Source organism: Panicum hallii, chromosome 3 (genome assembly GCF_002211085.1).
Source record: "Panicum hallii strain FIL2 chromosome 3, PHallii_v3.1, whole genome shotgun sequence".
NCBI lineage: Eukaryota > Viridiplantae > Streptophyta > Magnoliopsida > Poales > Poaceae > Panicum > Panicum hallii.
The window spans coordinates 5,871,280-5,896,213 of NC_038044.1; the positions used below are offsets into that span (position 1 = coordinate 5,871,280).

A 24,934-nucleotide genomic window follows, 5' to 3' on the forward strand; every position below is an offset into this window, starting at 1 on the left:
AAATGTCCCATTGAATAAGCAACGCACTGCAAACGGAACCACCAGAACACAGCACAATGGCTCTAGCGCCACGATCCTCCTTCATTCCATGGTGCAGCAGCCATGTGCCTCCTACTCTTCTTCCTAGCGCCACCCGTCGCGGCTTCCTCGCCGCCTGTCGTCTCCCGTGCCGAGACGTCGTTGTCGTCGTCGTTCAACGGCAGCTGCATCGCGGCCGAGAGGGACGCGCTGCTCTCCTTCAAAGCAGGCATCACGAGCGACCCCAGCAGACGGCTGAGGTCATGGCGTGGACAAGACTGCTGCCAGTGGTACGGCGTGAGGTGCAGCTCCAGGACTGGTCACGTCGTGAAGCTCGACCTCCGCAACGATTACTTGGACGATGATCTTTCCAGTAATGACGACCGCTGCGTGGGCAGATAAGTTCATCGCTTCTTGACCTACGCCATCTCAAGCATCTAGATCTTAGTGGAAAATATGCCGATACCGGAATTCATCGGTTCTCTGAAGAGCTTGACATATCTCGACCTCTCTAACATGAATTTCAGTGGTCGGGTACGTCCTCAGCTAGGCAACCTCACCAAACTGGCATACCTTGACATTCACAAGGATTTCTTATATGCAGATGCATCTCCATATGCAGCTTCATCGGATGTTTCATGGTTGGCAAGCCTTTACTCACTAGAGTATCTTGACATGAGCAGTGTGAATCTTAGTGCAGCGGTTGGCTGGGTTCATGCGGTGAACAAGCTTCCAAATTTGAGAGCACTATATCTCAGCAATTGTGGACTTAATAGTTCAACCCCGTCACTTCGACACTATAACCTTACGGTTCTGGAGGAACTTGACCTCACCAGTAACCCTTTTAACAGCCCTGCTGCACCCAATTGGTATTGGGATGATGTAACTAGCCTCAAGGTTAAGGGTGTGAATTGTCAGGGCCCTTTCCTGATGAGTTGGGAAACCTGACCATGTTAGAGGTCCTTGATACGGGATGGAATAACATCGAGGGGATCATACCATCAACACTGAAAAACATGTGCAGTTTACAGGTGGTATACCTCGCCGGAAACAGCATTGGTGGTGATATAACAGATCAAATAGAGAGGCTACCAAACTGTTCCTGGAATAATCTGAAGGAGTTAATTTTGTTTGAGACCAACATTACTGGCACGACATTAAAATCGGTACTCAACCTCACTGCCTTAAGCGCACTTTTCCTTGAAGGAAACCACTTGAGTGGTTCTGTGCCTGTGGAGATAGGAACACTAAAATATTTGACTGAACTACATATTGGCAACAACAGCTTGAGTGGTGTGATATCAGAAGCTCACTTCTCTGGCTTGACGAATTTGGAGTCTATTGACTTTTCTCATACTCATCTTCAAGTCAAGGTGGACTCGGATTGGGAACCTCCTTTTAACTTGGACAGGGCATTTCTTTCATCTTGTCATTTGGGTCCCCAGATTCCTAATTGGCTTCGATGGCAACAGAACATTTATGAGCTTGATATTTCGGATGCAGGTCTCATTGGTAGAATCCCAGATTGGTTTTGGACTACATTTTCAAATGCCACGCATTTGGACCTCTCTTGTAACCAAATTAGCGGTGAGTTACCACTTAGTTTGAAGTTCATGTCAGTAGAAGAGCTTTTTCTCCAGTCAAATCGTTTAAGGAGCTGAGGGAAGCCAGCCAATTGAGTCACTGAAACGACCGCTGGGGGCGCACCCTAAGCCCAGCTTCTCGTAGCTGCTATTGCGAAATACGGCTTCCTTAATATCCAAATTTCCACGGTTCAATACCAGGGTTGCCAAGAAGAATTGCGCTATTGGATATCTCCAAAAATTCTTTAAACGGACATCTGCCATCAAATTTGGAGCTCCATATTTACAGGTTGCAGTTCTCTTTTCCAACTGTATAACCGGGATCATTCCATACTCAATTTGCCAAGGATCAACTCTGCAAATTCTTATAGTTTGGAAATTCGTACTCTCCTGCTAAGCAACAACAGCCTTTCAGGTGGATTTCCTTTATTCTTGAAACAATGCCAAAATCTTGTATTCCTCGATCTAACTCAAAACAGGTTCAGTGGGAATTTACCTACGTGGATAAGTGAGGACATGCAAAGATTGGTGATGTTACGGTTAAGATCTAACAACTTTTCTGGTCATATTCCGATCGAAATAACATGGCTTCTTTCTATTCGTATCCTTGATCTAGCAAATAACACTTTTTCTGGGGTTATGCCACGATCTCTTGCGAACTTGAAAGCTCTGACTACCACTGTTGTGGCATTAGATATAAAAGAGAATCCTTTCCGAGAACTTTATGAGTACGAGACATTCTCAAGCGCTGGTCGGTATAATAATGATAGCTTATCGTTGGTAATTAAAGGGCAGGTGCTTGAGTACAGAGAGAATGCCATATATCTTATGAGCATTGATCTGTCTTGCAACGGATTAACCGGGCAAATCCCGGAAGAAATAGGTTCACTTCTTAGGCTGGTAAATCTGAACTTGTCATCAAACTTCTTGAGTGGAAATATCCCATATAAGATTGGCAATCTGCAGTCGTTGGAGTCTCTTGACTTGTCCAACAACCAACTTTCTGGTGAAATTCCTCCGGGATTGTCAGATTTGACTTCACTGAGCTATCTGAATTTGTCCTACAATAACCTATCAGGCAGAATAACGTCAGGACATCAACTTGACACTCTCAAGACAGACGATCCTGCTTCAATGTACATTGGCAATCCTGGTCTTTGTGGGCATCCACTTCCAAACGCATGTCCTAGAGATCAGCCAGCACAAGAAGATCCCGCCAGGTGGCATGAAGATGACAGCACTCAAATGGATTTTCATCTTGGTCTAACCGTGGGATTCTTGGCAGGCCTTTGGATAATATTTTGTGGCATTTTGTTCAAGAAGGCATGGAGATACGCCTATTTCAAAACATTCGACAAACTATACGACAAGGTGCATGTCTTCTTTGTAGTCACCTGGTCAGAAACCCAGGTGCATAGAGAGACAGAGGGTGTGTTCGTTTTCTAGGGTTAAAAGTTTAGATGTGTCATATCAAAGAGAATCTTATCATTTAGAAGTATTAAATAAAGTCTAATTACAAAACTAATTGCAGAACCCTAGGGCTAATTCGCGAGACGAATCTAATGAGCTATATTAGTCCATGATTAACGGATAATTATTGTAGCATCACTGTGGCAAATTATAGATTAATTAGGCTCATTAAATTTGTCTCGCGAATTAACACCTGTCGGAGGAATTCTCCAGCCGGGTGGCGGAAAGCACCCGCCTAATCCTAGTTAAGGATGGGTTTGGAGGAGACTTAGGAGCGCTCGATCGGTGAACAGATGTACGCAGGAAGGACACAGAGACTTAGAGTGGTTCGGGCCGCCGGAGCGTAATACCCTACGTCCACTTTGGAGTTGTATTGCTTCAAGAAGCCTGGATGGAGCCCAGCATGCAGCTTGTGTTCGTGTAACCTGGAACCTGGGATCCCTAGTGTGAGTGTTTGTGATACCCTTTCTAACGAGTGCATTCTTCTTTTTATAGTCCAAGGGGAGTGCTCACACTGAGCGGGACCCCGACATGTGGGTCCGGCCTACAGGAGCTTGTTCTACGAGAGATATGGAGGTCATCTCCTCGAGCTCCTCTCCGTAGTCCTCTCGATCGGGAAGTTGATGTGCGTATCCACAGTCAGGATACGGCCGTGTACAGCCTTGTCTTGTACAGTGTTCGGTGCCAGCGTTGCCCTACAGTGAAGCCGTGCTGTCACTGTTGGGATGGAACCTCCAGTCAGGGGGCGAGCCAGCGCTGGCTCGCGTCATGCGCACTGTTACATCGCAAGCCTTAGCACGCCTATTACAGACCATCATCACACGCGCAGCGCCGTGACGGGACTGCACACAGTCCGCGCACTGTGCGCGGCGATACGACGCGCCGCTTTCAGATCAGGCGGGCTTACCGTGGTGTCAGCTTACCTGCCCCGTGCGTCAGTGGCAGGCCGCACCTTTTGACCTTGGCGCGCCCAGCTTACCTACCGCATTGAATGCTGGTAGGTGGAGAGGCGACCCGTAAGGGGCCTCCGGCCGCAGGCACGCGGCGGGGTCAGCCCCGCTCCTCCCGCCGGGCAGCACATGGCGGCACCGGACTCCTTCCCGGGGGAAAGAGGGGTCCGGGGCCCCCGAGGCCGGCCGGAGCGGGCTGACCTGTGATGGTCTGGCCATCACACGTGGCGGCCCCGGACCTCCCAGGGGAGGCCGGGTCCGCAGGGATTACCCGAGAGCTCTCCCGCCCACGTGGGTGTGCAAAGGCCCCGGACCTCACGGAGCTCGGGGAGGGTCCGGAGACCGTGGTCCCAGCAGTCAGGCCCGGAGGCCGTATGCCACGTGGCCCAGAGGCGAGGGGGAGCGTGGATTATGAGAAGTCCCAGGGCCTGGACACCCTAGCAGGAGGTACCCCTATCTGTATGTACCGACAGAGGCCCCCGGGCCCACCTCGGGAGAGGGATGAACCCGCAGGTGGGGCCAAATCCCAACATCGCGCCGGGTGTACAGCTCGTTCCTGCCAGGCGAGGGCACGGATGTCCTTTCGCCCGTAGCGGGAACCCCGAGGGACCCGTCCTCCGCGCATCGAGCGCGTCAGACGGTTCAGATTTTTGTCTCATTCGAACCCGCCGCGCGGCTCGGGCGGTTCAGATTCCGCCCTTCCCACGATCCTCCAGCGCCCACGCCAATGACTGGTGGACCCGAGCCCACCGGTCATTGAGTGTGAGGGTAGGGGAAGGCGGCGCTGGCGACCGCTCGGCTTCCCCTCGGTCGCCGCGGGACACAAAGGGAGGAGCAGTCTTTTGCATAAAAGGTATGCGCCGAAGGGAACAGCTACCTTTTCGCTCTCGCCAACAACAGACGCCGTAGCGCCCCTTCGTCTCCGCATCCTTTCCCGCGATCAGCTTCCTTGCGCCCGGCACCTCTCTTTACCTTGCTCCTTCGCGATCCACCCCAACAATTTCCATGGCTTCACTTCCTTTCCCGCGCCGCTTCCAGACCCAGGATCAGCTGGACGCGGTGCGACGCCTTCTAGGGTGGACTGCGCCGGCGAATGTCGGGAAGGTCAAGGCCGGCGAGGTCCCCCTCCGCGAGCTTGCCGCGGGGGAGTTCGTCCTCTTCAACTCGTACATTATGTGCGGGTTGGTTCCTCCGATCTCCTCCTTCTTCCTCCTGCTCCTGGAGGAGTTCGGCCTCCAACTTCATCATCTCACCCCCCACTCCGTTCTCCTCGCGGCGGTCTTCGCCCATTTCATGGAGATGTTCGTGGGGGTGCGCCCCTGCACCACCATCTTCAAGCACTTCTACTCCCTGGTCGGGACCGGGAAGAAGCGCGGCGAGATCGGCGCTTACTACTTCCAACTCCGGCACGGGATGTCGGGCGCCTACATCGCCGCCTTCTCCAGCTCCAAGTGGGAGGACTGGCGTGAAGGTTGGGTCATTGCGGTGACCGACCCCCACGACCGCCTAGAACTGCCGGAAGGGGGCCCCCAGAGCGACCGGAGCACCTGGAAGGCCAGGCCATCAATACCGGCAGAGCTCGACCAGTCCTGAACCGGATCAAGAAGCTGGCAAGGAGCGGCCTGACTTCATGATGGTGCTGGCGACTTCCTGAAGCGACGAATCGCCCCCCTGCAGCATCGGTCCCGGATGGCCTACGTGTACACGGGGCTAAACGACTGCTGCAGGATCGCGCGGGGGCCCGGCGGCGACTTCACCCGGGCGGAGCTGGAGGCGGCGATCCGGGCGATGACCGGCGAGGCGTTCGTTCCAGAGTCCCTGGTCCTCCGAGCGGGGTGAAGGCCCTGTGCGAGGACCAGGCTCTGCGGTCAACGGTCCTGGCGTCGATGCCGACCCTGGACGAGGGCGGCCTGGCGGTCCGGCAACTGGGGGGGACCCCAACCGCGGGCTCCAGATCCCTGGCGCCACACCGGACCGCCAGCAACGCCCCAGCGGAGGTGCCGGGGAGCCGGGACCCAGAGGTCCGGCCCCCGGCGGGAAGGGAAAAGAGAAAGCGCCGGTGCCAGAGCACCGGCAGAAAGACTGTGCGGGTGCTGCCCCGGCCCAAAGGAGCGGCGAAGCTCAGGGGCGGGCACCCGAGCGGCGCAGCCAAGCCGAAGGAGCAAGTCCCGGAGGCTCCAGCGAGGCGACGGCTCCTTGGTGGGGGAGCCGGCGCCCAAGCGCCAGAAAACCACGGGAGTGGAGCAGAGCGGTGCTGTTCCTCCTCTCCCACAGCACCGGCCTCCACCGGGACGACAGACTCCACCGCCACCACCGCCAGGGCCGCGCCCAGCGACACCACCGCCGCCGCCGAGAACAGACCTCCGTCCCAACGCCGCCGCCAGGGTCCTCGGCAGGGAGGAAGGTCCCCCCGGCCGCCCGGGGCAGATGGGAGTGGTACGACTTCCCGTAAGTGGTCTTATCAAGGTTTTTCATTTTCTTCCTCAGCTTCTGGTGCTTAACCAAACAGGTGGTACGGCAGGGCCGCAACCTTCAAATGCTTCAACTGGGGGACCCGGCCCCCAGCCAGCGCCGGAGTCCTCGGCAACGGCCCCAGCAGGGCCTCCGCCAGGAGCAGCTCCAGAAGCCTCCGGACCTAGTGGTCCGGAGCCGGAGGCTACCATGCCGCCACGTCCAGGAAGCCCCCCCCAGGAGGAGGCGATTCAGGCCCATTGCGGCGGCAGAGGCCCGGCAACAGCGCCGGGCGCCAGGTCGGGCCTTCCCCAGCCGAACCGGCAGCTGAGGGGGTCGCTGCTACGGCGGAGGCTGCTAGGCCAGACAGCGGCGACGGCCGGGCACCGGAGGCAGCGGAGGTGGCGGCTCCGGAGGCAGCAGCCGAAGTCGCCAGTAGCGCCGCCCCACCAGCGGAGGAGGAGGAACCGGAGGTGGTGCTGGGGAGGCCTCTCCTCCGAGCACAGCGGAGGTCCCACTCCCCCGGCTCATAGCCAATGCCAACCAAGCTCAACTGGAGCTAGAGGCTGGCATGCGACGGGAGTGGGAGAAGCTGGAGGCGGAGCGCCAGCGGCTCTCCGACTGGGAGGTCCGCCTGGGGGACCGCATCAACACTGTCTCCGCCCGCTACGCCGAAGAGCGCGCCAAGCTCGCACAGGGACGCGAGCTCCTGCGGGAGGAGCTGGAGCAGGCGCGCTATCGAGAGGCAGCAGCGCTCGAGCGGGAGAAAGCAGCCAACCGGCGGGGAAAAGGAGGCCCTCGAGCGCAAATCGTCGCGGAGAGGCTGAAGGAGGCGGCGACGGCCAGGAGCGGGCCGCCCGGGAGCTGGCGGAGGGCGGCGAGGGAGGCGTTTACAACGGCCGAGGCGCAACAGGCCTCCCTTGCAAACAGGTGGCGGCGGCAGCGAAGAAAGAAGAAGAGGCTGGCCGCCGAGAGGCAGAGGAGGTGGCCCGGCTGCAGGAGCTCCAGAAGCGGGAAGAAGCCGTGGAGGAGGAGCTGGCGGCCGGGTACCAGAGGCTCCAGGAGCGCGAGGCGGCGCTCCAGGAGAGGGAGCCAAGTGGAGGGCTCCTGGCAGAGCAGCACGCCGGCGCCAACCGATTGACAAGATGGGTTGGCACGGTGAACCCTCTGCTAGAGGCGCTCGGGGCCAACCCCATCTGGGTGCCGGAGGCCCCTTCACCTTACGGCGCCGCACTCCAGCTGCTGGACTCCACCGCCAGGCGGCTACAAGATGCGGAGGCCGGCTACAGGAGCTCTGGAGGCAGAAGGACGAGCAGTTGCCCGGGCGATGGCGGAGTACATCCTCACCAGCTTCCGGAGCCATGATCCTGCCGTCCAGCTGACTCCCGTCCTGGTCGGGCCCTCCAGGCAACGGTAGCCGCTGCGCGGGAAGGAGTCCAGGAGGCAGTGGACCTGGTCGCGGCCCGCCTCCGGCGACGTCCCGAACCTGCAGAGAGCGAAGCGCCTCCGGACCACCAGAGCAGTAGTGCTAGTATCTTTTTGTTATTTCTTTGTAATATAATTTTTGTTATTGTAAATGACTTGTAATGCTGTGCATATTATCAGTGATGCATTTAAACATTTCGTGTGTCTACTTCTTTGAAAAACTTAGCTGTTTTCGAGTACACCGAGGTCCCCTGGCCCCTAGGAGGTAGTCGCGATAAGTCGGACTAGCTGCCATAGAACGAGGTCCTGCACATAACTTATGATCGACGTTTAGTAGACATCCCACAGGTTTTCGGTCTGGCCAGCAGAGGCCTCTTAAGTTGCGAAGCGAGTCAGAGCTCTAGGACCCATGTTTAAGGGCTAAAAGGGGTCCCGGTCCCCTGGTACATGGTTCAAGTGCAACGGCGCTTACCCTAGGAGGCAGGCGTGTAGGTTTAGGGTGCGGAACCAGGCTAAGCGGCTACACAGCCCTGGACCCTAGCAAGGGCGAGCGCGTTTCCCTGGAGCCAGTTAACAGGGGTCCGGTTCCTTTTTTCCTTTGAGACAGAGGTCCGGGGCTGGGACGGAGCCACGCAACTTAAGAAACCGCCATGACACAGACGCGGAAAACATGTGAGGGTTAGCGTAATCAAGAAGCGAAAAGATGTAGACTTGTATAGACTTCAAGACACATTCGAGAACAAACTTTCCCTTAATGAATTGGTACAGAAAGTTGTGCGATGTACGCCAGGGGCCGGGTTTACGAGGCGGACCTCCACCGCCCTGGTCCGCACGTTAATGCTACCAATTACAAGGGAAAAATTCTTCCTCAATCGGGTCCTAGGGATAGAACTTACGGAGGTGCTCAATGTTCCACGGATTGGGTAGTTGCATTCCATCCTCCGCAGCCAAACGAACAGATCCGGGACGGCACACCTTTGTCACCTTGAAGGGCCCCTCCCAGCTGGGGAGAGTTTGTGCATACCCTCTCGGTTCAGGATCCGCCTTAGGACTAGGTCCCCGACCCGGAGCTCCCTGTAACACACAACCGTTGGTGGTAGCGCCGGAGCGCTTGGTTGTACCGTGCGTTTCGGACTGCTGCTCGCCATCTGCGTTTGTCGACGAGGTCCACATCCTGGCGACGCTCCTGTTCCTGCATTTCCTCATCAAAAGACCGGACTCGCAGAGAACCCATGGTGATTTCTGGGGGAAGGCACGCTTCGGCCCCGTAAACCAAGAAGAAAGGGGTTTCCCCTGTTGCCCGGCTAGGTGTGGTCCGGTTCCCCCATAACACACTTGGGAGTTCTTCAATCCACCTTGCGCCATGCTTCTCAAGGTCACAGTAGGTCCGGATCTTGAGCCCTCTGAGATCTCAGCGTTGGCCCGCTCAACCTGGCCATTACTTCTGGGGTGCGCCACTGAGGCGAAACAGAGCTGAATGCCCATATCCTCACAGTACTCCTGGAAGTACTGGCTCGTGAACTGGGTCCCATTGTCTGTGATGACGCGGTTCGGGACCCCGAACCGGCACACAATTGACCTGAGAAAAGTAGTTGCTGACGCCTTGGTGATATTGACCACTGGGGTTGCCTCCGGCCACTTAGTGAATTTGTCAATGGCAACATAGAGGTACCGGTACCCGCCAACGGCCCTAGGGAAAGGTCCCAAGATATCCAACCCCACACCGCAAAGGGCCAAGAGGGAGGAATCATCTGCAGAGCCTGAGCTGGAGTGTGTATTTGCTTTGCGTGGAACTGACACGCTTTGCAGGACCTTACCAACTCAGCTGCATCCTGGAGCGCTGTCGGCCAGTAAAAGCCATGCCGGAAAGCTTTACCAACCAGCGTGCGGGATGAAGAATGACTTCCGCACTCGCCTCCATGGATCTCCGCAAGCAAGTCGCGGCCCTCTTCCTGGGTGATGCACCGCATGAGGACGCCGTTGGCGCCACGGCGATAGAGATCCCCTTCTACCACCGTGTATCGCTTAGCCATCCGGACAATGCGCTCAGCGGATGCTTGATCTTCAGGAAGGTAATTATCTTTCAGGTAGTCCCGGACCTTAGAGATCCATGCATCGGGACCTTCCTGAGAAGCTGGGCGTGGCTCCCTGAGGTCTCCGGGTCCCTCAAGGGAGCACACGACCCTTGGCGGGCACCACGGATGGAGCGCCGCCGGGACCGCCAGCTTCGAGGTGCTAGTCCGACCCCCTTCGCCTAGGTTGGCAGGCTGGGCGGAAGGCTTCAGCAGACGTCTTCGGAAGACGCCCTCCGGCACGGGTGCCTGAGTCGATGCGCTCGCGGAGAGTGCATCAGCTGCTGTGTTGCCTTCGCGTGGAACATGTTGCAGTTCCAGCACATCGAAGTCCTTCTCCAGCCTCTTCACATAAATGAGGTAAGCTGCGAGCTGGGGGTTGTTGCAGCAACACTCCCCCCGGACCTGTCTGATGATGAGTTGGGAGTCCCCTTTGACCAGGAGCTCCCGGACCCCCAGGGACAGAGCCGCGTGAGCCCAAAGATCAAGGCCTCATACTCCGCCATGTTGTTGGTGGCCTCAAAATCGAGGTGCACCATGTACTTTAACTGCTCGCCACATGGGTCGATGAGGACTACGCCAGCCCCGGCCCTCTTGCTGCGGGCGGACCCGTCGAAAAAAAGGGTCCAGTGAGGCCCGGTGAAGACCGGAGCCCTGTCCTCCGGACGTGGGGGGTCCGTCCCTTGGTCCGGTCCCCCAGAGTCGCTTGGTGTAGGCGTCCATTCCGCGATGAAGTCAGCAAGGATCTGGCTCTTGATGGCGTGACGCGGCTGGAAGTCGAGCTGGAACCCAGCGAGCTCTGCAGCCCACTTGGCAATGTTGCCTGTGGCGTTGGAGTTGTGGAGGATGGCCCTCAATGGATAGGCGGTCACCACCACAATCTTGTGGGCCTGAAAGTAGTGGCGGAGCTTTCTGGACGCAACGAGTATAGCATAAAGGAGCTTATGCGTCTCAGGATACCTGGCCTTTGCCTCATGAAGGACCTCACTGACGTAGTAGACCGGCTTCTGGACGGTCCTAACTCTGCCAGGTGGGTTGGATCCTTCAACTTGGGCTGGGGACCCGTCGGCCCCCAAGCTGCTTAGCACTTCTCCGGGTCGGAACCCGGCCGGTCCCTCCGAAGTAGGGCCGGTTACTGGAGCGGAGGAGGCCGGACCTCCTTCTCCGGCAGGGGGGTCCGCAGGGGCCCCCTGCGAGAGAAACTCAGACCTCTCGGTGACCAGCACCATGCTGATCACCTCGGTCGTTGCTGCAAGATAAAGAAACAGTGTCTCACCTGGGTCCGGAGCGACCAGGACCGGCAAGGAGGTAAGGTACTGTTTCATCTCTTGGAAGGCACGTTCTGCCTCTTCGGTCCATGCGAATGGGCCGGACCCCCTCAACAACTTGAAGAAGGGTAGTGCCCTCTCCGCCAGCCTCGAAATGAAGCGGCTGAGGGCTGCAAGGGACCCCGTCAACCTCTGTACATCCTTGAGGCGCGCAGGGGGCCTCATTGCTTCAATCGCCCGGACCTTATCTGGGTTGGCTTCGATCCCCCGGTGGGAGACCAGGAAACCAAGGAGTTTTCCTGCCGATACCCCGAAGACGCACTTTTCGGGGTTAAGCTTGGTGGAGGTCGCCCGTAACTTGTCGAAGACTTGAGCTAGATTCCCTAAGAGGGAATTTGACTCTCTAGTCTTGACAACGATGTCATCAACATACACCTCGACTATATCTCTAACCAAATCTCCTAGAGTGATGTTCATTGCCCGAGCAAAGGTGGGTAGAGCATTAAGCAATCCATAAGGCATCACTATATAACAATAAAGACCATCCACTGTTACAAAAGCTGTATGCTTCCTATCATCACTAGCCATCTTGATTTGATGAAAACCAGAATAGGCATCTATGAAGGACAGCAAATCACACCCGGAGGTGGAGTCTACAATCTGATCTATACGCGGGAGTGGATAAGGGTCTTTTGGACATGCCTTGTTAAGATTGGTGTAGTCGATGCACATCCGTAGCTTCCCGTTGGCCTTTGGGACCACGACCGGGTTGGCCAACCATACAGGATGGTAGACCTCCTCGATGAAACCAGCCCGCAGCAGCTTGCGGACCTCTTCACGGATGAAGTTTTGTCGCTCGATGGACTGCTTGCGAGGCTTCTGCCGGACCGGCCTGGCGTCGGGGTGGATCTTCAGATGATGCTCAATCACCTCCCTAGGGATCCCGGGCATCTGTGACGGTTCCCAAGCGAACACGTCAACATTTGCCCGGAGGAAGGCGATGAGCGCGCTTTCCTATTTCTCTCCCAGGTTGCCACCGATGCGGGTGGTCTGGGAGGTCTCCGCTCCGACCTGGACGGTCTTCACGGGGACATCGTCCGTGTCGGACGGACGGACCTTCGGTGCCTTGGTCAGGGCCTTAGCTCGTGAGGTCGAGGGGTCGGACCCCTGGGCGCCAGCTGCAGGGGCAAGTCCCGTAGCCAGCGCATGGAGCTTTTCGACCGCTACAACAGCGGCGGCCCGATCGCTCTGGACGGTGAGGACGCCCGCCGGAGAGGGCATCTTCAGGACCAGGTACCCGTAGTGGGCAACGGCCATGAACCGGTACAGGGCCGGTCTGCCGATGATGGCGTTGAATGGGAGGTTAACTTCCGCGACCTCGAACTGCACGTTCTCGGTACGGAAATTGTCCTCCGTCCCGAATGTAACCGGTAAGGTGATGGTCCCTACCGGGTACACGGGATCCGGGCCCACTCCTGAGAATGGGCGTGATGGAGCCAACTTGGACTCCGGGATCTGTAGGTGCTTGAACGCCGCATAGCTGATGACGCTGAGGCCGGCGCCTCCGTCAATCAGCACATGGTGAAGGCGAACATTGGCGATGGTGGGTGCTGTGATGAGCGGCAGCACTCCTGCACCCGCCATGTTCTCTGGGCAGTCGGATGGCCCAAAGGAGATGGTGGTGCCCTTCCACCGCTGGTGGGGCGCCGCCCTCGGCACCCCTGGTTTCACCGAGAGGACCTCCCGGCGAAGGGCCTTGACGTCCCGTCGGGAGACGAGCTCCGAACTGCCACCGTACATAACGTACAGCTTCTTGCGGCGCTCGTCCCCGCCGGACTCGGAATCGGACTGCTGGAACAGTCCCTTGAGGTCTTTATTGGGGGTTTGATACCCCAACTCCCTCTCAGTCGCAGCTGCGTCGGCATCAGAGGCTTTCTCCTTGCCGGACCGCCGCGGAGGGAGGAGCCTCCCTTGGAGGTTTGGTCACGCCTCTTGCTGAGACGCTCCGCGAGCTTCTGGATCTCGCGGCACTCAGCGGCGCTGTGGCGAGCCCCAGGATGGACAGGGCACGACCCTGGGTCGGTGCGCTGTTGTCGTGGGCGCTTGCCACGGGAGTTCTGGCCCCCGGTCGTCGCAGCTGCAACGGCCGGACCCCCAATCCGTGACTTGTCGAAGCCACGGTTCTTCTTGTTCTTCTTTTTGCCGCTGCCCGGCGCAGCGACACTAGGCCCACTCGTTTGAGCAGGTCCCGCCTGGGTCGCAGAGTGCCATGCACGGCCTTCTGCAGCCCGGGCGCACTTGTCCGCCAGAGCGAACAGGGTGGTGACGGCTTCCACCTGGTGGGTCGCCAGCTTCTCTAGCATCTTCTCGTCTCGGACCCCCTGTCGGAAAGCCGTGATAATAGATGCATCGGAGATACGTGGGATAGTTCCACGTACCTTAGTGAAGGGGGAAATGAAGGCCCGGAGGGTTTCCCCGGGTTGTTGCCTCACGGCGTGGAGGTGGGCCTCCACGCCATGCTGCTGGTACGCGCTGGCGAAGTTCACCGTGAACTGTGCGCAGAGCTCACCCCAGGACTGGATGGATCCCGGGGTAAGGTTCATGAGCCAGGTCCGGGCTGGCCCGGTCAAGGCTACATGAAAGTAACTTGCCATGACGGCTTCGTTACCTCCAGCCGCCGTGATGGCGGTGATGTAGACCTGCAGGAACTCTGACGGGTTGGAGGACCCGTCATATTTTTCTGGCAGGTGAGGCCGAAACTTGGACGGCCAGGCGACCGCGCGAAGGTGGTCTGCGAGTGCTGCGCAGCCCACGCCCGACACTGGCGCCTGGGTGAGTCCTTGCGGCCTGGCCGTAGCCGCATCGAGCTCAGGGGCAAGGTTCCGACCCTCAATGTTGAGCCGTCGGTTACGTGCTCGCTCGATGGAGATCCTGGCATCCTCTCCCGCATGCCTGCGGTTGAGCTCCGCCCGGAGATCCTCGGTCCGTGCACTCCTCACTGATGGTGAGTGCACAGAACCGGATGCGCCGCCCTGACGACGGCGCTGCCTGGACACAGATCCACCCGCTGAGCCTGGGGAAGCCTGTGCCAGGTTGAGGAGACGGTCGACGTCGTCACGCCACTGTCTGTGCGTGTCTGGCGACGCCGTCTCGCCAGGGGGGTTGCGGAGCAACTCCCTGGCTGCCATGAGGGGCCCGCTCGGTAGGAGCACCGATTGGGCCACAGAGGTCCGCTCCGCTGCACATGGTGGAGCAGCACGCGGGGCCACCCTGGAGGCGGGATGGCGCGAGGCGTGTGGCGCCGTGGACGCCACTTCTTCACCGATCAGGAGGTCATGGTGACCATTTTCCTGCGCCATCGAGGTCGTGAAGGTAGACCGAGCGCGAACCAAACCTAAGCCCCCCTACCTGGCGCGCCAAATGTCGGAGGAATTCTCCAGCCGTGTGGCGGAAAGCACCCGCCTAATCCTAGTTAAGGATGGGTTTGGAGGAGACTTAGGAGCGCTCGATCGGTGAACAGATGTACGCAGGAAGGACACAGAGACTTAGAGTGGTTCGGGCCGCCGGAGCGTAATACCCTACGTCCACTTTGGAGTTGTATTGCTTCAAGAAGCCTGGATGGAGCCCAGCATGCAGCTTGTGTTCGTGTAACCTGGAACCTGGGATCCCTAGTGTGAGTGTTTGTGATACCCTTTCTAACGAGTGCATTCTCCTTTTTATAGTCCAAGGGGAGTGCTCACACTGAGCGGGACCCCGACATGTGGGTCCGGCCTACAGGAGCTTGTTCTACGAGAGATATGGAGGTCATCTCCTCGAGCTCCTCTCCGTAGTCCTCTCGATCGGGAAGTTGATGTGCGTATCCACAGTCAGGATACGGCCGTGTACAGCCTTGTCTTGTACAGTGTTCGGTGCCAGCGTTGCCCTACAGTGAAGCCGTGCTGTCACTGTTGGGATGGAACCTCCAGTCAGGGGGCGAGCCAGCGCTGGCTCGCGTCATGCGCACTGTTACATCGCAAGCCTTAGCACGCCTATTACAGACCATCATCACACGCGCAGCGCCGTGACGGGACTGCACACAGTCCGCGCACTGTGCGCGGCGATACGACGCGCCGCTTTCAGATCAGGCGGGCTTACCGTGGTGTCAGCTTACCTGCCCCGTGCGTCAGTGGCAGGCCGCACCTTTTGACCTTGGCGCGCCCAGCTTACCTACCGCATTGAATGCTGGTAGGTGGAGAGGCGACCCGTAAGGGGCCTCCGGCCGCAGGCACGCGGCGGGGTCAGCCCCGCTCCTCCCGCCGGGCAGCACATGGCGGCACCGGACTCCTTCCCGGGGGAAAGAGGGGTCCGGGGCCCCCGAGGCCGGCCGGAGCGGGCTGACCTGTGATGGTCTGGCCATCACACGTGGCGGCCCCGGACCTCCCAGGGGAGGCCGGGTCCGCAGGGATTACCCGAGAGCTCTCCCGCCCACGTGGGTGTGCAAAGGCCCCGGACCTCACGGAGCTCGGGGAGGGTCCGGAGACCGTGGTCCCAGCAGTCAGGCCCGGAGGCCGTATGCCACGTGGCCCAGAGGCGAGGGGGAGCGTGGATTATGAGAAGTCCCAGGGCCTGGACACCCTAGCAGGAGGTACCCCTATCTGTATGTACCGACAACACCCATCTGTGCAAAAAGTTTTATAAACAGATTTTATTTAATACTTCTGAATAGCAAGATTCTCTTTGATGTGATGGGTCTCAAAGAGCATATTTGTAGCTCCTCCTCCCCCGCGTCGCTCCTCCTTGGAGCGGTTTGGGCGGAACCCGCTCCCCGACTGCCGCCCCGCTCTCCCATCTCGCCGCGCGGAGAGGTGGGGTCCGCGGCCCGGGCAGCCGGTGGGGTGCACGGCTGCGGTGGTTCAACAATTTTAAGTAATGGATCGTTCACATCACCACGACAATGTTGAAAGCTCTCGAGGAATAAAACTATAATAAATGTGCGATATATTATTGTACTGTAAGTCGGCAATATAAGAGTTTGTTAATTGTAAAGCAACCTCAACAATTTGCTGTGTGATCTGCTTGTCGTTTGGAATTTCCACAATATATTGAAACTAGCTAATACCTTCTGTTATCCAATATCCATTTGTGATTCCATTTTCACCTCTTACTTTTGAGGTTCCGAACATGCTGTCGTATGTCAAGACGACAGCATATATGGATTCTTTCATGATTTTCTTAATAAACTTCTGAACATTTTGTTTTTCGTGGAGGATCCTAACGAGAGGAGGGTCCATTTGCAGTTTTTTTCCGAGCTCAGTCATACTACCATGTGTATTCTTGGTTGAGCTTACTTCTCGCGTCGTTATCAGTAAAAAGAAAAGGTTTCTGATACAGAGGAAGCTGTTTTTACGTGCTTACCAGGCATGCAGTGGCGAGAGTACTAGCTGTAGAGCAGTTAGCCTCACTCCTCACGAGTTCGGGACACATGACGTGGCGTTACACGAGAGCCAACACACAGTACTCAGTAGCTTGCACGCAGCGGGCACATTCTGGACCGTCCATGCTTGCACGGACCACACGTGGCGAGGAAGAAGGGGACGGCTCGTCGTCTTGCCCGCGAGCCCTGATCGATCAGGCGTAGAGACACTGGCTGACACGCGGGCCAGCCCAGCCGCACCGCGCCAAGGAAAAGGAGAGAAGAGAGGACCAATCCACGCCATGGTGCCATGGTGGCGCGCGCGCCTCACGCGAGTAGATGAGCTGTGGCCGCCTGTTGTTGGAGCAGCAGCAAACAAGGGGGAAAGCCCTCTGTCCGTGGGGATTGCCATCGGTTTCGTGGCTTGGCAGCCACCGCCACCGCCCTCTCTTTCCCATTCTTTATCTTCTCCGAGGCGAGAGAGTCTAGCGCCCATCTCACATTGTCACACGGCGGAGCTGCCAGGGAAGGAAGAGAAGAGAGAAGGAAGGCAGGATGCCCCACGGCCGCCTCTCGGGGTCGCTCTGCTCGCCCAAGATCGACGTCGTCATCGACATGGGGAACCCCTTCCTCAACCGCACAGTCGACGGCTTCCTCAAGATCGGCGCGGTCCGTTCCCCTTCTCCACTTCCTCCCCTTCCTCCTTTCTTTTCCTGCCTGCACATCACGAATTCGCAATGTGCCTGCATGCCTCACATCTATCTATTCTAATCTAATCGATCCCTGATCTTGTGTTCGATCCTTGATCAGGTCGGCGCTTGCAAGGTGGCCGCCGAGGAGACCTTCGAGTGCCTCCACAGAGGTTCTCTTCTGTCCCTGCTTGCTTTCCCCTTTTTCTTTATTCACTGCTCTTCTTCCAGTTCTGTCATACTGTATTCTCCTTACTTTGTTTATTTATTTTCTACCTTTCCTTTTTACAAAAAAAAAAACTCATTATGTTTGAACAAAACTGGTAGTCTCTGTTCCATAGCCCAGGACCCTTGTTAGATGGAAAAGTTTTGATTTTTGGTGGCACACATGTCGGAGATTGATGCTATTGTTGCCGGCCAGAAAAACATTTGATCATTATAACCATACTTAATGGAAAATGGATTGCACCACTCTTGCCTCTGCAATTAACCGCAAAGACTGAAACAGTGGGGCAGATACAACTCCATACTGTAATTTGTATGGCCTGCATTTGGCATTCAGTACTATACTGAATTTTCTGCACGTTTCTGCAGCCTGTATTTGGCACTCTGTATTATACTGATTTTTCTGCACATTTGTGCAGCCTGCATTTGGCATTCAGCCTTATCCTGAATTCCTGCACATTTGTGCATCCAGCATTTGGCATTCAGTCTTGATTAAATGACTGAAATGACAAGAAAATTCTGATGTTGTTACTGAAGGTGCCCTTAGTTCTGAACATAGGGTCTGAGCCAGTGCAAAGTGGTGTTACCACGACGGATCTTAACTGATGCACTGACACTAGCTATAGGCCAGCTTGTACACTTCTCTTATTTCTTGTTGTCTCTTCCTTATATTGCCATTTGTTATTTTCTTGAGTACCTGTTAACTCTCCTCCTTTTAATTAAATACTTGGTAGCAGGCTTTAAGTTTGTCCTATGGTATTTCAGATTGATTCTAGTATGTATCCCTGTTGTGGCTGAAAAGCTTATGGGACACTTGCACTCTTTGTTGCTATATTTCACAGCCAAACAGGAAAAGCTGTACAGTGTGCCCTTCTATTTCAACACTTTATAACAATTTTTTTTCTTTGCAGGGGATGTTTCAAAGCACAAGCTTGAGCATGCGGTAAGTATTTTCGTGGCGTTCATCTCCCTATTTTTGAACTATTCTAGCTTCATGCCCTTTTGACACTTGGAGAATATACCGTGATCCAGTGTTCCCAGGCCTTGGCAGTTAGATGATTCTACGCTTCAACTTCCTAATTTTTTTAAATAAGGATGCTCTTACATTATCACACATGGATAATAATTTACTTGAGATTCCAAAAATACATGTAATTTTATTTTTCAAAAAATTCATGTAATGAGTACAGCAGATCTCTAGCTATAGTCTCAATCCAGTACATTGTCATGTGCGGCTCCTCAGGATAGAAATGTAGAACCCCTGTGTCTCTTTTGCTTATTGCTACATGCTCGTGGGTCTGTTGGTTTATTTCTTCATAGAGTAAGTTCCTGTTTGCATTACACTAATACGCTTTTCTCTTCTCAATATCTATGCAGCTAAAGAAAATGTGCAAGGAGGGTGCTTACTGGGGTAATTAATTGACCAGTTTTTACAGTTTGTTGTTGCAAACTCATATAAATGCATGGGCTTCTTTCCCTCTTTTACACTCTGGCTAATTCAGATGTTTGTTCCTTTCGAAAAAATTCAGATGTTTGTTTGTCTAATACGCAGGTACTGTTGCTGGAGTTTATGTGGGCATGGTGTATGGAGTGGAAAGGGTCCGTGGTCGCAGTGACTGGGTAAGAATTAACTGAAATATGAATCATTCAGTTTTATTGTTGTTAATTGAACATTGTGTCAACGAAATTTTATGTGCCTTCCTGTTGGGGAAAAAGTTAATTGCCCACTTGAAATGTAGACGTTACTACAGATAGGATAAGATTTTTCTGTGAATGGTACAAGTGAAAGTTAAGGCGCTATACGGCACTGGTACTGTATGCATCAAGATTCTTGCAACATTTGTTCTCCCCCTCTTTGTCCAAAGATCAGATAATTGTCATGTTAATTTAGTTTGTTAGAAATCTAATTGATGTGAATGTAGAACATGATAGGTCCTTTTTTTTTCATTTTATCTTGTTGGAACCATTGAGCACAGTATGACAATAATGTAGAATCTATGACAACAATGTAGAATTTCCTCACCAAAATAACTGTAGAATCTGCCTGGTTCATTCCATGCATGTTTTTAGTCATCTTTGGTGTTCATTAATCCTCTTGTGTTCTTGTTCACCTTCAGAAGAATGCAATGATAGGAGGCGCGTTATCTGGTGCCCTGATCTCTGGTGCCAGCAACAACCACAAAGACAAGATCATCAAGGATGCCATCACCGCTGGGGCGGTTGCAACAGCCGTGGAGTTCATCAACTACCTTACCTAGTTGTGCAACTGCATTTGCAGTGCCATTTTCGTACAATAACAATAATAGGACTTCTTCAGTGAAGCCATGTTCAGTTCAATAAACCAGCATCTTCAGTCTTGGTTGCTCCTCGCCGCTTTTGCTTTGCGTGAATGTCCTGATCAACAGTTTTTCGTTATCTTTGAGGCTTGCAGTCATCGCTGTGATTCTGTGACGATTTATTTGATTGAAGGAAAAAATATATATATATATATGCAAGTTGCAGCACCAGGGGAGAAAGCACCTTGTCCTGTGCCCTGATTCCATTGCTGGTGCAATTCATCACCAGCAAGTCAGCGTCTGAACTTTTCTTCAGCGTTGACGTTCCTACTTGCTGGAAATAAGATGATGATAATGCCCTGCGCCTGCGATTTCTGATCTTCCAACTGACAGTGAAAAGAGTCATTAGCTCCAGTGGCCACACCACATCATTGGGTAGATTTCAATGCAGCCATTTTTTTTTGAAATAAAATTTCAATGCAGCCATGTAGGGAGCGACGGCTGCCATTGCCATGGAATCATTTTTTTTTGTTCGAAAGGGATTACCGTGGAATCATGGATTCTCAGCTCAGATGCGACAAAAGGCCACGGCTTGGCAGCTCCAATGGGGGAAGGCGGCGGCACCGTCGAGCGCTGCGGAGCATGTCACGACCCAAAAATTAAAACCACATGGAGGAAAATTTAAGTACATCAACATGAGCATCATCCAAGCATCAAGGAGCATCATATGCACTTAATTACATCATGAGCATCCATTTTCTTGTGTGATTTATGTGTAAGTTGTGAAGCAAGTTCAAATTCTGCTATGTGACTGTGCCCCCAAAGAATTTATTCAAATACTAGATTTCAAATGATGATTTTTAGATATTTTTACTCAATTTTTGGATGTCTCTGCCGAGCCATAAAATTCTTGGAAAGTTTGAAAACTGCAGTTTTGTATGATTTTTTGTGGGCAAATTTTGATGTCTTTTTGAGTGTTTGTTCTTGCATTATATTCTTGGTAGCATGATCTTGCTTCAGTAAAAAATTGGTGATTTTTGGAGCCCGGGAAATATTTTTGTTAGAGTTTTGAAGTTGGCTTTCCATTTTCGGTTATTCTCTTCCCTTCCGGCCCCACCTGTCAGCCCCCTCTCCCTCTCCCGCGCGCCCGGGCCCGCGCGTCAGCCTCCCCCTCCGCGCCTCCCGCGCCCCTGCGCCCGCCCGTTGGGCGCCCGCGCGGCGCGGCACGCCGGCGGCCGCTGGCTCGTCCAACGTGGCCGCCGCCGCTTCGTTTCCTCCCGCGCCGCTTCGCCTCTCCCTCCCTCACTCCCCATTCGAATCGCGCCGCTCTCCTTCTCCTCTCCAACCCTAGCTCACCGAACGCCTCTTCCTCTCCCCTCCGCCACCCGCCGCCGCAATCCGCCGCCGCCGCTTCACCTCCGCCCGATTCCGCGCGCGTGCACCAACCCCTCCTCCTCCGCACCCGGCCCCAACCCTTCGCCGCCTCTCTCCCCGGCTCAATCGCCTCCCCCACGCCCGCCTCTTCCCGCCGCCGCCGCACTCCGTCGCACCGCCGCCCGCCGCCCCGTTCCGCTCGCCCGTGCCGCGGGTGAGCCTCACCGTCGCACCCCGCTCCGCGCGCGCGCCTTCGCCCCGCCCGTCTGCGCCCCCCTGCCGCTCCTCCGCTTGCTGGCCGCCGCCGCGTCGCGCCGCGCGCGCGCGCGTTCGCGTGCAGGTCGCTTCGCGGGCGTGCGCTGGCCGCGCCCGTGGCGAGTCAAGGCCACGGCTGGCCTTGACTTTGCCTGGGCCGCGCGCTGGCCGCCTGGGCCCGCTTGTCGGTGCCCAGGGGCGCTAGATCCGGGTGGATCTAGCGCTTGCCGCCTCGTTTTGCTTTTGTTATTTCATGTGTGATCTTGTAAATTGCATAGAAATTATTGTAGGTCTCCAAAAATTATGAAATTTGTTTTGTTTGACTCCTCTGTAATAGATCTACTTATAGAAATTAATTTTATTCATGTTAGAGTCCTGTACCTTGAGTTATAGGTTATTCTTGCTAAACCAAGTTAATTGTTAAACTTGTTGTGTGATGCTTTAGAAATGCTAAACTAAATTTTGTTAAATTTCTGATGAAATGCTTTATCTCATGGTGCAGCTTGTGTAATTGTTCCTAGGCTGTTTGATAGGGTTTTAATGCATTTTTGGTTTTGCTTCCTGCAAACTTGTAAAATGAATAACTTTTGACAGAAAATTGATAAAATGATAAAACCACTTCTATTACTTTTGTTATCATGTCCTCTATATCCAGTAATTCTTTGAGAATTTATAGAGATGCCTTGGGTATCGTTTAAGATTTAACTTGAGTTTGACGGCTGAAATTTATAAATAACATAAGTAATTCCACAAATATGTTTTTGAGGCAATTTCAACTCTCATGTTTTACTCTTGAGATCTCCTGTGTGCAGAAATAAAATCATGATTTATTCTTGCTTTATGTTGTGTGAGCAAGTTCGCCTTCAGGCTTAGATTTTGATTTATCGATCGAGCTTCGTGTACTTTGCTTGCGTGCCTCCTTGTGTTGAGTGGTACTTCATTTCCATTTCATATCATACCAACTCTTTCATATCATTAGCATCATCCTAATGCACACATCTCATTCATGCATTTTAGTGACCGAGACGCCGGAGGACGCGCCCGTTGAGCCCACCGAGTTCGTTGAGACCGAGCTGGGATCCGAGTGTGTTGTTGAGCAAGAAGAGAACCAAGGCAAGCAGCTAAGCATGATTTCTTGACCTACTTAACTTGCTTAAATTTAGTTATGTCACTTGGGGTATCTATGCTTATGTTAAATATTTATCTATTGCATCGTTGGTCCTATTTTCATGCAATGTCCTGAAGCGTCCCCCTATCAAGGAAGACTTAAAAATGATGCTTTATCAGTCCCAGGAGGCTGATAACACTTTTATTACATCATATGGTACATCACCGTACAACTCTACGCGGTAATGGGCAGTGAAGCGCCACTATCGTGAGGATTACAACTAAAACCCACACTACTACACTAGCTACGAAAAGAGGGTCATCAGAGTCTTGCGCCATGCGGAACTCCAACAGTGGCCCTAACCACAGGCAAGACTGGGTGCAGGACGAAACCCTACTCGACGTCTTCGGGGAGTTAGTCTGGATCTTCTACTGTAAAAAGGTAGAATGGGCTGAGTACAAACGTACTCAGCAAGTCCAATCACACCCACGGAGGGGGGGTATAACAGAAATCAATGCACAGGACAATCCAAGGATAAGGTTATGGTTCATTTGCGGAAAACTCGGTTGTATGCAAAGGTTCGTTTAAAAATATTTTCAAAACAAGTTTTCTAGTACCAAGGAGCACATGATGTTGACTCACACAGAATCCAATTTCTAACCTGCTACCGGACTCCCCGTCCGCCGTAGCACACGGCGCAACTGCCGGACACTTTCCACATAACCCACCTCAGTCCAGCCATTCCCAGAGAGAAACACTAGTTATGTGACCACACCATAACTTTCCCAATACCGTGGGCACGGCTATTCGAATAGATTTTAACTCTGCAGAGGTGTGCAACTTTACCCACAGGTGGGGGACCACAGCACGATCACCTTAGTGTCGGTGCAGATCCCAGCAAAGCCATTACCCACCTTAGCTAGACCTGACTAGCCACCACGGGATCCATCAAGGGGTCATTCGACCTATCTCCGAGGTTTAACCGGGGCATAAGTCACACAGAGCTTATCCCTTCTCCTTGATCACCCGTTGCTCTCAGCTCTCCTGATGGCTATCAGACTAACTAGTGGGATTTATGCTAAGCCGTTGCCCATACAACGGTCAAGTGGTTTGCACGACAGGAAGCTAGGTGAGATGACACATCAACTCGGTCCTTAGGGGTGACAAGATAGATATCTCCCTTCCTCGCTCAACCACACAGGTACGGGCACTCCAACGGCAATTCATGCAGAAATGCCATCCATCCCGTCTGACTCATCTTTCAAAACCACATTTTATCCCTTCCCACACACACACATTTTCTTTATAAAACCAGGTGGTCAAGGTATGGTTATCACAAACAAGGGTGGCTATCCTACCATATTTTCAGCAAGCAAAACTATGCAATTTTATAAAACAGGCCACTGGATTGTGTTTATAAAAACTAGAACAGAAACATGCATCAAAGGGCGGGATTGAACTTGCCATCATCAAATCCTTGCGGGAGGTCCTGATCGAAGCACTGTCCCTCGGGCTCGGGGTTGCAGAACTGGTCCTCGTTTGCTTGATCATAGTCGGGACCTTCCTCGTTCACTCCGTGTCCTACGACGCAAACAAACAGGCACACAATCAAGCGAAAGAACTAAAAGTTTTTATCGTTGAGCTTGAATCGGAAATAATTTAGTTATGGAGATAGGGGTAATATTTTTAGGTAGTTTCGTAATGGCATGGTTGGAACTATACTAGAAATGGTGTGGTAAAGTTTCAGGTCGATCGGAGGTCGTTTGGCGCATAAAATGACGAGTTAACGGGGTGTTAGGGTCTAAACAAGGGTCCGAGGGCCTATTTGTAAATATATATGGTGTGGAAAGGACTTGGTCATAATTTCTAGAGATGTTCGGGGCTCATTAGAAAGAGGTGGGGGTTTATTTGATTTTACGTTCACATGGTGGGGGCTAGTACTCGAAATAAACAAAGGCGGAGGGTTTTTATACAAAGTGACGCATAGGGGGGTTCTTTTGGGGAAATACAGGAAAAGGGGGGGCTTTGGGTAAAAAGCCCTTTCTTCCTCCCCTCTCCACGGGAAACAGAGGAAGGGGGGGGAGAGCTCCTGCGCCGGCCAAATTCCGGCGGCCAGGGCTCGACGGCGGCCCGGGGGTGGGGGGAAAAAGGAGGGGGAGGCGAGGGGATTCCATCCCCGGCCTCACCTTGGACCGAGGTGGATCGAGGGGGCGTGCCCACGGGAGCAGGGGCGGTGGCGCTAGGCGGCTCGGCGGGGCGGCGCCGGGCTTGGGGAGGCGAGGGGATGGGCGGCGGTGCAGGTTGTGGGGAGCCGGGGGGGGTGCTCCTCGGCCCCTTTTATAGGCGCTCGAGGCGATGGGGAGGCGGGACCGGTCACC

At 54.3% G+C, this 24,934-nt stretch overlaps 1 protein-coding gene and 1 pseudogene across 2 annotated transcripts; both read left to right on the top strand.

Annotated features, from left to right (window-relative positions):
• Positions 1-102: 102 nt before the first annotated feature.
• On the top strand, positions 103-3,047 carry LOC112885075 (annotated as a pseudogene).
• Positions 3,048-16,978: 13,931 nt separating this feature from the next.
• On the top strand, positions 16,979-20,050 carry LOC112887616 (outer envelope pore protein 16, chloroplastic). Of its 2 annotated transcripts, none has more exons than XM_025953840.1 (6): positions 16,979-17,298; positions 17,440-17,491; positions 18,455-18,486; positions 18,921-18,954; positions 19,096-19,163; positions 19,664-20,050. In XM_025953840.1, exons 1-6 carry the CDS (start codon positions 17,185-17,187, stop codon positions 19,799-19,801), a joined length of 438 nt encoding a protein of 145 aa, XP_025809625.1. In that variant the 5' UTR covers positions 16,979-17,184; the 3' UTR covers positions 19,802-20,050. The 2 variants fall into 2 exon arrangements, with proteins under 2 accessions (XP_025809625.1, XP_025809624.1); XM_025953839.1 differs by having other exon boundaries at positions 16,988-17,298; positions 19,661-20,050.
• Positions 20,051-24,934: the final 4,884 nt, after the last annotated feature.